The following is a 12966-nucleotide window of genomic DNA, read 5'->3' on the forward strand; positions in this document are numbered from 1 at the left end:
ACACTGCTCAAACAACAGCCCTCCATTTTGAGACTCTACTGATTAGAAATTTAAATCAGCTTCCCGTGTCGTATTACATCTCTACTTTAGCTGGCCGTGACATACATAAACTGAATTTATTATACACTATATATTACACAAATAACCCATTAGCATCAGAGGGAATGAAAAATATGTGGCATCGATTCTATTTGTAACTCATCATCCTACTCTCCACATATGACAGTGGGCTACACTGCTGTTAGAGGAATATGCGTCCAAATCTAACAGCACCTTGGCTTTGAGTTCAGACATCAAGCGTCTTTATTTTGTATTTATTTTGTAAGTTTTATACTTGTCTTCCAGCTTTAATTAGACATGCCATAGATGTAAATGAGGATTAAGACTGCTGACTGCAGTTTCTATCAGGCCTTGCACTGTAGTTCATGCCTTTTTTTTCCCTACATTAAAAAAAAAAAAAAAAACTCCAGTTCTTTTGCCTCATTTGACTTTTTTGTTCTTTTTATTACAATAAATATCTTGTTTTATGGCCATTTTAGCTGGACATTAAAAAAAATGAAAGATGGTCTTTGAATTTGCACCATTTTGAACAGGGAAGTGGACACACACACACACATATTAGACACTGGAATCCTATGACTTTGCAGCCCACCTTGCTATGTCACTGCAGCACCTGAATAGCAAGTAAAAGACATGTTGCATATATAGAAAGACATCCTCACTACAACTTTTTATATTGTTCCGTTAATGTATATATGTATATTTATATAAGTCTATCTTTATGCCCCTTGTGAGCTACAACACCCCAGGGCTTTGTAAAAATTATTACAGACCTTTTGCGAAAGTACTGTACATAATTACCATCTGTCAGCCAGAGTGAGGAGTGATTCAGCGTGTGTGTGTGTGTGTGTGTGTACATGGTGAAATCTTTAACATGCAGAGCAGGTGGGGAGTATTTGACTGAAGGAAGCCAATCGGCAGGACGAAATAAGTGTGTCCTTTCCTGTCCTTAGAAAGGTGGGCAGGGGGTGGGACAGACACAGTGTCTCTTGTGTGTTTGTGTCTAGATCTCTGACAGCAATGCAATCTGTGATTTAGAATCACACTGTAATGTGAATGCCTTTAAACCATTTCGGTTTGCTCTGTCACAAACAGAGTGTAAGACTCCAAATGACAGCAGAAGGCACATGCTACATCTAAAATACCTATAAGGGACCAACTGAAATAAGCCAGTCCATCTAATCACCCACTAGGGTGGGGCCAATAGATTTGAATTTATCAAAACTTGTTTTTGTCACTGAACTTTCATCTACCATTATTTCACTGTGTCTTTTAAACACACAATTACTAGATGGTCTTATACATGTCTGAGCAAATCATTCATTCATTCATTATCTGTAAGCGCTTATCCAGTTCAGGGTCACGGTGGTCCAGAGCCTACCTGGAATCATTGGGCACCCTGGAGGGGGCACCAGTCCTTCACAGGGCAACACAGACACACAGACACACACACACACACCTACGGACAATTTTTTGAGTCACCAATCCACCTACCAACGTGTGTTTTTGGACTGTGGGAGGAAACTGGAGCACCCGGAGGAAACAGACACAGTGAGAACACACCACACTCCTCACAGACAGTAACCTGGAGGAAACCCACGCAGACACAGTGAGAACACACCACACTCCTCACAGACAGTCACCCGGAGGAAACCCACACAGACACAGGAAGAACACACCAACTCCTCACAGATAGTCACCCGGAGGAAACCCACGCAGACATGGGGAGAACACACCACACTCCTCACAGACAGTCACCTGAAGCGGGACTCGAACCCACAACCTCCAGGCCCCTGGAGCTGTGTGACTGCGACACTACCTGCTCACTACCCCTGAACAAATCAAAGCAAACTCAAAGAAACACTGAGGAAATGACTGCTTGTTCAATCTAGACAAGTAATATACTCAGTAGCTGAAAAGACAAAACTTACCTTAGTGTCTTTGCCTTCAGACGACCCGGCAGCTCCCTGCATTCATATGAAAAACAAAGAAAAGTTACATATCGGTTTTATTCTGTCACACACTACTGTGCTTTAATTAGAGGGAATTTAAGCATTCATTGCACGCAGGAGCTAAAAACATGTGAAGGATTATGTGAGCTTGTTTCAGTTTGAAAAAAATAAAAACACATTATATTTAACTAGAAAAACAAAAGCATTTAATCTTCACGGCTAAATTCATTTGCAGAAGGCTATGTTTACACTGACAATGGCGCATTTAATTCACATTAACTCTGACAATGTTTCTTTGACAATGTTCTGTTGTAAAGGGCAAAGTTGAGCTGCGTAATATATGTTGTTTTTGTCATAAAATAAGTCTACAAATGGTTATTTATTTTTTTTTTATTTTTAAGAAATTATATATGTTTTAGAACATGAAATCTGGACAACACTGGGCACGCTACTGGAGTCCAAATGATTCAAATAAAGTCATAACATAGAGTTACGTGGGTAAAGGCACTGTAATGAAGGTAGTAACACCTCTTTGAGCAGACTATTCTTTTTGCCCTTAAGAATTTGACCCTTTGGCTAAAGTAAGTCTCCAGATTGATAAGGGCATCCGGACTGTGAGCTGTCTGGAATCCCCATGGGGTAAAGCAGGGGGATACGGAGGGACAGCGAGGGGCTGCTTAAGCCCCTTGTGACTCGCCGACACCCCAAGCAATAAAAGGTGACTCATAAATGCCAGCTCTTTGGGACGCAGGCAAGGTTGGCACATGCCATGTGTATTATTGGGACGCTGCCATTTAAAAAATGTCACCCACCCACACTCATCTTCCTCCTACTACTTTCAGTCAGCCACAACTTTATGCGTTACAGAGGTGGGAGGAGAGCAAACTCAGATCCTAGACATGTATATGTGTGTGTGTGTGTGTGTGTGATAGAGACAGAGAGAGAGAGTGAGAGAGAGAGGTACAAATTTAGGAGACCGGAGGTTTTGTAATGCGTAGTAGATAATTGAGCCTTCCGAGGGAATCAGCAGCCCAGCTATTTGCACAGATGATTTTGAGGTTTAATGAATCATTAAAAAAGTTCTCATTGTGCAAAGTTTAAACAGGAAGACGAGCTGTTATGAAACATAACTATTTCTGAGCACAAAGAAAATTCTGATAACATTTCTGTATCTGGAATGTACGTAGGCTTTGTCCTCAAAACAGGAGCAAATAAAGAACGAGGTGGGAAACTTGGCCTTGTCTGAGTCAAAGTGATTAAAATAACAAGCAATATTCATGTGACACAAAGATCCAAGGCAAAGACCACAAACAGCATTGAGACAAACGTTACAAAGTACAGATTGTTCTTTTAAAGCAGTCTTACAAGTAGATTCTCTCATCGTGAGACATTCCATGTGAAATAAATGCATGAAACTAGATCCAGAACACTGTAAGTAACAGCCATTTGAGTTACTGTTAACAGAATCACGTTTCAACCGACGCTAATGAGGTGACGACTGAAATCTCAAGTCATTTGGACAGTAAATTCACGGCGATCCCTCACTTTAGAACACCCTCATAACATCTGAACTAAACGATCGGGTGTGGTGTTGTAGCAGGAGATTCCCCTCATTTGGTTTCTTCTGTAAGATGGTGTATGTGCTTTGTGCCATGATTTAGATCGGATAGTCCAATCAGCTCATTTCTAAGAGAATGTCTGGGTCAGATTACACCAGTATCTCAACAGTACATCAGCATCGCCCTCTAACATATGGCCACTTTCGTTTAATAGTAGGGCATTACATACTCTATATGTAAGAAAGTTTGAAGATACTCTTTCAACACAGTGAACTCAATCACTAAGGTGTGTCCACTGAGAAAACAGATGGTCAATTGGAAACACAGTGTGTATATTCTCCATAGAAAAACAGGTACTGAGGTGAGACACTCCGGAGTGCCTCATGCCTAATGCCAGGCAGAGGTTAGAGGAGTGTTAAGCCTCCAGGACTGGGCTTGTGGATGTTATTTTCACATCTTTTCTAAATGTAATAATAGATGGAGCAACAGATACAGCCTAAAAAGTGGAATTAGTAAAGTCTATATCCCATTAACATCAAACACTGTAGCACAGTACCATTTTGGAGATAGAAGATTCTGATAGTGATTGTTTCCCACTTTTTTATGAGACTTCAAATAAAGAAATTAATTAATTTCTGTCTACAACTTTGAAGAACTATAGAGATCTTGTAGATCAGTTGTTTCTACAATTTAGAAGTCTTATAAATGTAAAAAAATCCCACTTGGCAAAGTATAAATGCGACAAGGCGTGATGAAAGCAAACAACGAGAAATCTGATGGCATTTTCTTCAGCTGAAATGCATATAGATAAGCCAACAATGGAAAGAAAGAAGTGGCAGAAACGCTAGCACAGTATGGGACTGCGGCCTTGCCGTGCGAGAGTGCGTGTTTGCTGTGTTTGCCATTTCTAATTCGCATTGCACTTTTCCATATTGATTGCGGTGGCCTGATGAGAAGACTATATTTCAGACAGTCAACTAGGGCCTCATGGACAGCCCCATCAGCATCATCAATAACACCGAGGCCTGAGAATGCTCTCAGTGTACACCCCTGGGTTGCTTTGAATTGTAATTTAACTTTGTGGCATAGTGTGCATGATGGATATTTCTTGCTGGTCGATATGCTACAACAAATTCCCCAATCAGCTATTGTGCTCTATGCACGAAGGCACTCTGAACTCCTGCTAGTTATCTGCAGAGCAGCAAATATCACATCTCATTGCACTGTGTGAGAACACTGCCTTTCGTGCAGTTTTAAACTATATGATATACTTATAGATGGCTGGTGTTTATTTTAGTGTTTTCAAGTCAATAACAGTTTGGTTTCTTACAGAAAGAACAGTTTGGGTCAAGGTCTGTTGCTGAGAATGCAAGAAAGTCTATGGTGTAAGAGCTAATTTATACTGACACTTAGAAGATCTGTGTATATTTTGAGTCTCACCACATTTCATTTGATCTATATTCAATATCCATTTCCCATTAGTTAGGACACTGTGCAAAATATAAACAAATATAGAATGCAGTGATGTGCAAATAATTTAAACTCTATATTGAACTGAAAATGGTACAAAGACATTTCGTATTCTGAAATTTTATTGATATTTGAAAAATATTTGCCCATTTTTGTTTCCAGCAACACATTTTACACATTCTGTGTTACCTCTTCACAACACACTGTAAATGTTTGGGAACTGAAGAGACCAACTGTTGTAGTATTAAAGGGAAGTGTTTCCCCATTCTTGTTGCTATAGGATGTCGGATGCTCTAATTCTGATTCGTCAAACCATGGGATACTTTTCTACTTTTCCTCAGTCTACTATAAATAAGCTCAGGCCTAGAGAAGGCAGCATTGTTTTTAGATGCTTTATGTATATGGGTTCTTCTTTGTATGGTAAAGTGACACCTTAGGACCCAAAGATCGCAGCCAGCCAATGTTGGTTTTGGGCCTTGTCCAGTGCATATAGAGACTTCTCTGGATTCTCTGAAGCTTATAATGATATGATGTACCGTAGATAAAGAAATGCCCATGTCCTTTGTTGTTTAAAACTGAGAAATGTGATTCTTGAAATGTTTCGTTATTTGTCCAAGTACATTTTCACTGAATGGTGAACCCCTTCTGAAAGGCTCTGTCTCTCTGAGGCTCCTTTGAACTTAACCAGCTTTTTTTTTTTTACTTCCCCATCCCAGCTTTTTTTGAAAAGTATTGCTGGCATCACATTAAAAATGGGCACACATTCAGGTAATAACATTTCTCTGTTTCCCCTTTTAAGCGTTATCTTTGTACTGTTTTCTATTAAATATATGATTTAAATAATGTGCACATTGTTTTTATTTATATTTGGCACAGTGTTACCACTTTTGGGAAATGGAGGCTGTAATAACGTAATCACTTATACAGTGTATTATAGTAAGCAAATAAGCAAGGTTTCCCTTTAAAGAAACCCATATACTACATTTTCCATATAGAATATTTCTACAGTCTCCGAGGTACCATTGTTCAACCTCACTTCATTCATTTATTCATTCATTCATTCATGACTGCTTATCCAGTTCAGGGTCGTGGTGGGTCCGAAGCCTACCCGGAATTACAGGGTGCAAAGGGGGGAACACACCCTGGAAGGGGGCACCAGTCCTTCGCAGGGAGACACACACTCACACATTCACTCACACACTCACACCTAGGGACACTTTTGAGCATCCAATCCACCTAACAACGTGTGTTTTTGGACCATGAGGAAACCTGAGCACGTGGAGGAAACTCCTCATAGACAGACTCTCTCTCAGCCCCCCCCTTCCCCCGGTACTTATGGTTTTGTATTGTCTTGTATTGTATTGTATTGTATTGTTTTGTATTTTCTTAGCCATGTCTTTTGCACTTTAATGTGTGTGCACTGTTCTATGTTTGCACTAGCTTTGCACTAGTTGCACTTTAATGTTGTGTATTGTTTTATGTAACACCTTGGTCCTGGAGGAATGCTATTTCGTTTCACTGTGTACTGTAAACACTGTATACTGCTGAAATGACAATAAACTTCTTGAACTTGAACTTGAACAGTCACCTGGAGCAGTGACAATCGCTCAACTGTGCAACAGCTCGTATAACCCACTGCCACTGGGTTGTGAAACAGTACATTTGCATCCTCTACAATGTTGGAACACCATCCAACACTATGGGATGTGTTGGAGTGTAGTTTTTGATCCAAGATTAATGTTAAAGTGGCAGAATTTTGACAGTTAATGTTCTAATACCTAGTGTAACTCCTTCCTAGAACAGCAGAGGCTGTAACTGCAGCCAAGAAAGTGACAAACTTACCATTAAAACCTCCCATTTCAGAAGAAACACAGGGGAGCTGAGTGTATATCTGTCAACATTGTGTCCTACAGCGGATGTAAATGAATTGTAATTGGGCCATATTGGGCCAGACACAAAAGGTTTTCTCCAGCTGAAACCCTACTGAACACTATAGCATTAACGAAGAGCGCTAACGTGCTGTAGATAAAAGCAGTGTACACATGTTAACGCAATGGATTTGTAACAAATCTAATGACAGGAATTTAAACTAGTTTTCACTACTTAGGCATTTTAAATTAGAAATAAAGAAGTAAAATGGATCAAAGTGGGCTGAACAAGGGGAAATCAGACCCTGCTGTTGGTGTGTTAACGTATTTAAAAGTATCAACTGCAAGGAAGTTGTTGCTCTTACCGGTGGTCCAGGCACCCCTGGTTGTCCTCGGCGACCCTGCAGGGCAGATAGAGAGAAAAGAGGGAGAGAGAGAGTTAGAAAGTATGAACAACAGGCTCACGCTAGCATGGCTGGCCACACACGGACACTGGCAATTAGAGGCAGACAGCTCCTCGTGTCGCAGCAGCTAATTTGCCTTTAATTAACAGCAAAGAAAACAACTTAATTGCCCAACGCTGTGTGGCATTCCGCTCTTTCTTTACACCTCTGCTTTATCGCCTCCTACCCAGCTGTGACCATCCCTGACCACATCAATCAAACCAGGCCTACAGTGACAGTCAGAGTAAGCCCCTGTGCATAGCTTGGAGAACCAGGAAAGGGATTCCAATGCCTGCTGCTTCATTTAAAGAATACTCCAGCAACTATTTATTTATCTGAAGTACAGCATTCAGCCAAATATAGCCCCACTGACCGTTGAGATGCACTTTGTAGTTCTATAGTCACAGACTGTAGTCTATCTGTTGCTCTGCATACTTTAACTCCATTTCACCCCTACAGATCCACTGCTGAAATTATTTTACAGACTGCTACAAGTAGACCCTCAGTTTGTCACTATTAACCCATATGTGGATCGCTTGCAGAGGTGGATACTGCCTATTGCTTTGGTCACAACACTTCACAGCTTGGCCATTAAAGATGCAGAGTGGTCAAACGGCTGCTTGGCTCGGATATTTCTACGCATGCTGTCCCTTTAAACCACCAAAGCAATTAAAAATAACTGTTCTTCACGTCTTCATTTCTTCCAGCAGTGCTGGCTTTTGGGTTAGTGGCAGCACTAACAACATAAACACACTATAATAGTTAGTTTTTTTAATATATTATAAAAGAAGTCATTTCCAGTCAAACACTTTTCCTGTCCTGTTGAAACTCATGTGGCCGAAAACTTATTATATACTGCAGATGTGACGGAAAGACATCAGACCGAACAAAGGCAGAGTATTCCTTCACAATTTCCAAAAAGGAAGCGCTGTATTGTCCATTTTGTAGACGTAAATGTGGAGCCTGCAGCTTTGCTGAAAAATATCTGGCTGACTGCTCGCCTCATTGTCTTGCTTCAATAGTATGAAGGCTTTCTTTGAAGGCCTCTTTTTGATTTCGGGAATTAATTTCTAATGGAGAGTGGAGCTGATGCATAGGGACGATGTACAACGGCTGCACGCGTACATGTCTTCGCTATTGTTGACCATACAGGCCTTGCATGACGCCGGCTTTCCTTGTCTCCCCGGGCTGTGTGTGAGTGTGTTTGTATAGATAGGTGGCCTGGGCTAGCTCAGTGCTAAGATGAAAGCGTGGGAGAGAGGCAAAAAAGCAGTGGCCTCTCAGTGTCCACTGGCTGTTCATTTACATACACTTTGATTTTATGGACTCTGATTCAGTCTCTCGCTCTATGTGTGTGTGTGTGTGTGCTTGTGTATTTGTCCTGGAAGAATAGAGCTGGCAGGGAATGAGCTTCTTATAATCATCAGACAGTGTCTGTGTGTGTGTGTGTGTGTGTGTGTGTGTGCGCAGATCGCATACAAAGGGATGTGTGCAGCACAATCTAATGTAGGAGGCAAACATTAACCCTAATGATGAAACAATGCAGAAAAGGTGTGTCTCATCACAGGGACTTAACATGTGCCCGAGTTGAGTAGGATGCTATGTGATGTTCACTGCTCAGCCTCTTGCCGTGTGCTTTTTGATGCCATGGTGTTTTAATAAAGAACAGTGGGCGCTGTGCCAGTGCGTCCTGCCAACAAACCTACACAACAGCACTGAGGAGGAAAAACGCAACATTTCATAATTGAAAGACTGTCTTTTTCACTGGCATTTCACTCCCATCCAGCCAGGCCTGCTTTACCATTTCAAAGATGTAACACTTTCCACTGTGGATCATTGGTAAGGTTACTTTACACCTATGTGTCATAGTTTTAGTGAGAACTGACATCAACCAACATAAATATCATTCATTCATTCATCCATTATCTGTAACCCTTATCCAGTTCAGGGTCGTGGTGGGTCCAGAGCCTACCTGGAATCATTGGGCGCAAGGTGGGAATACACCCTGGAGGGGGCGCCAGTCCTTCACAGGGCAACACAGACACACACACACACACTCACTCACACCTACGGACACTTTTGAGTCACCAATCCACCTACGAACGTGTGTTTTTGGACTGTGGGAGGAAACCGGAGCACCCGGAGGAAACCCACGCAGACACAGGGAGAACACACCAACTCCTCACAGACAGTCACCTGGAGGAAACCCACGCAGACACAGGGAGAACACACCAACTACTCACAGACAGTCACCCGGAGCGGGAATCGAACCCACAACCTCCAGGTCCCTGGAGCTGTGTGACTGCGACACTACCTGCTGCTCCACTGTGAATGGACTGAAGGATCTTTGTTGATTAGAAACGCTAGTTCGAGGTCTTTGTAAATGTTTACATAGGTTTAGACCAAAGATCCAAGTCTCTAGGTATTGTCAGTGCACTATGCCTGATTAAAACATTTATTTTAATTTCTCAGAAATGCTTCTGAATGAACAGATGCCACAAAATGCTATGAAAACACAGCTATTTAGCACATTTGTTAGCTTTCTGTTTTGTTAAGCATGTTTAAATAAAAAGTGAATACTCTATTGTAATAAATTTGCTGCACCCTCAACGTCTCTTTTGGTCATGAGGCACCACTCCATAAAAGAGAAGCTCATTTAAAATAATGGTGCAGGTGGATGACTCAGGCTAACTTCATGGCTAACTGCATTAATGATATGCTAACAGCTAGAGTGTGTGAAATCAGCTCACTGTTTGTCCGTTTGCCTATGCTCTCGCCCTCTCCTTGTTCCTATGAACTTAAGACAACAAAAGCAGATTATATAGAGCCGGGTAATTCTGGCAATGAATATTTTATATGCTATCATTCTAAAACAAGTAATGAATTATGGATTTTTGAATTATCTCTGACCTGAGAGCTCATTCTGGGACTCTGCCCGCACTGCCCTGAAGAAAGTACGGAAGCTTTCATCGTACGCAATCAATTGTTAGGAATTCTATAGGGTAAGCATGGATGCCAAGAAGAGTCAAACAGGTGATAAATGTTACAATGAAAAGGAACCATTTCACTTTCTCTGGGGTTGCTGAACAAGAGGGAATACTTCTATTTACATCTGATACATATGACAGCATGAAAAGCCAAGAGTAGGTGGTGATGCGATTGCAAGTTAAATAGAGATGACCATTGTATCAATGTGCTTTTTACATTGGAAAATAAAACTGGAAGTGATCCAGTTGACTGGGCATGCATTTTGCATTTTCAAGTTATGATATGGCATTAAACATATAATGCAAGTTGAAAACAAGCTTTAAGGGATAGCAAAGTGCTTCACTGCTGAAATGTAAGTGGACTAAATATGACTGGAAGCTAAAGACTTAGCCTGAATTTGAACAACTGTAATTAGTTCCACTATCTCCAATGTCAATTCTTTTATTAGAATTAGTGTCTGAGTCGTACGTGACTGATTTGCGTGAAGAATGCTCATACGTTGAATAAACAAAGAAGACTCTCAAAATACTCCATATCAATTTCATATCTCATTAATAATGGCAAATAAATGCATAAGTGGCCCCCACTCTACTAGCATCAACAGCATTCAGGGAGTGCAGTACAAATGACCCATAAATGTGTCACTGCTGGATAAAAGGCAAGACCATGGGAATTAAATGCTCCATTTTTGGCACTGCACCCTTACAACACGGTACTAAAACTTTTGGTGATGAGTCACAGACTTAGAAGTGGAAACCAGAGGGGGGGTCTTTATATTTGGCAGATGATAACATCAAACAAACACCAAGAACGTCCCAGTACAACACACAGGCACAAAATAAAAACCAGTACAGTCCTCATATAAGAATAAACACCTAGTATAACCAACAGTAACTGTGACATAAACACAGAACTATAGGCCACAACGTGAAAAGAGAGAGACACCACCGTTAATTATATCAATATAAGACATGTTATTACGGGCACTTTAATAATTATTAAGTATTTCAGACTAAATACAAGATTGTATATCTATGTACTCTGTTATTTTACATCCTGGTAATATTTCTTAATTTGTTTCGCTGATGAGTAGCATTTATTTCAACTGTAATAATCAGACAAATGCATCGTTGAGATCTGTATTGTCTGGGAAAGTATTGTGATGTAAATTTCTTGTTATATTACTCACCCCTAGGACTGTACCGGCTGTTTCAATTAGTCTTCAGTGTTTTATATAGACTTCTTGTCTTGGTGTCCTGCTGTTTGATGTAACATATACCATAATCGCAACAATTGTGGTGAAACGCTTAGCGCAAAACAGTTACAGGAGGAGAAAGGAACACTAAAGCACATGCATCAGATGGAGAGAACAACTGCATGACAGCATAAGAGAGATCAATGACTCCACATAGCAATTACGGCTGCACAGACCGCGGTGCTATCCTCGCCATGCTCGCCTCCCTCGCGCTGGATTGCCAAGGCAATCTTGGTTGCTATGCGACGCTGGGTGGCCTATAAATTTGACAACATCCTGGGTCTTGATTATTATTTGAGCACTCGCGGCGAGAAGTTCCCCTTCAGGTCACTGCTGAAGATTAGAGCGAGGCGATGACTGTGGGAAACGGGGTGGGTGGGGAGGGGGTGTTGTGTTGGAGAGAGAGAAAGCACCACCTGATGAGGAAACAGTACAAAACAGGGAGAAAACAAACTTCCCATGTCGCATTCTGAGATCAGATCCCTGTGTATTTTATATGAGCGCCTCCCAATATGATGCAATTATTGAACCGAAGCTCATATCCAGCAGATGGTAGAGGGCCTATATGCTTTGGCTTCATTCTGTTTCAAGCTAGAGACTTCTTTCTAAAGAGCTGGGAACAGCTAGCACCTAGGAAATAAGATAAGTGACATCTAGCTTGAGTCCTGCAAACTAAGCCCCAGGCTACGTAAATCCTTAGCCTGAGCAGAACAAGTTCTACTTTGGGCTTCATTCATCCAGCTAGCTAACGAGCTAGTAGTGTTATCAAGCTAGCTGAGGAGGTGACACATTGTCAATATTAACACTGTGTAAATGACATACTATAAACTATGTGTTGTTGTTATTTAAGTTCAATTTAAAAAGATTCTTTAAGTGTATGCTAGTTTGTATTGTGCTACGTTAAGTATCTAATGCTGCTAACAATGAGAAACGTTAGCATTGTTAGCATTGTCATTAAATTGAAAATATATAGCTTACAGTCCACAGGCTTAATCTGAGTCACATGTTGATTACAAATCAGCTTGATATGGCTAACTTCTCTCAGTACATCCATTGGTTTATTATCTTGACTCATTTTCTCATAGGAAGTATCTAACGGGAGTGAATAGGCTGAAATTTATTGACATGGCATATTCAAACAGGCCAAAAAAATCACAGAGAAGCACCAGAAATTATTCCACCTGCCCATGTAAAGCTAATCCCTCCAGGGTAGTATTTATGACACTGAGACGTACTTCCTCATATTCTTTTCTAGCAGAGACAAAAAGCCCCCCCCCCCCCCCCCCCCCCCCCCCCCCCAAAAAAAATAAAAAATAAAAAAAAACTATGCCCTGCTGCTGCTTTGGAGTGACGGTAAGATCTTTTATCCGA

At 41.0% G+C, this 12966-nt stretch overlaps 1 protein-coding gene across 2 annotated transcripts in view; it reads right to left on the reverse strand.

Annotated features, from left to right (window-relative positions):
* Nucleotides 1-12966, reverse strand: part of LOC136687626 (collagen alpha-1(XIX) chain) — a 114521-nt gene that overhangs the window by 13365 nt on the left and 88190 nt on the right. For both annotated transcript variants that reach the window (XM_066662134.1, XM_066662135.1), the window contains exons 17-18: nt 7275-7310; nt 1992-2027 (exon numbers count right to left, since the gene is read on the reverse strand). In XM_066662134.1, coding sequence (XP_066518231.1) covers nt 1992-2027; nt 7275-7310 — 72 coding nt within the window. The remainder of the gene's footprint in view (nt 1-1991; nt 2028-7274; nt 7311-12966) is intronic.

The sequence above is a fragment of the Hoplias malabaricus genome, chromosome 2 (genome assembly GCF_029633855.1).
Source record: "Hoplias malabaricus isolate fHopMal1 chromosome 2, fHopMal1.hap1, whole genome shotgun sequence".
Lineage (NCBI taxonomy): Eukaryota > Metazoa > Chordata > Actinopteri > Characiformes > Erythrinidae > Hoplias > Hoplias malabaricus.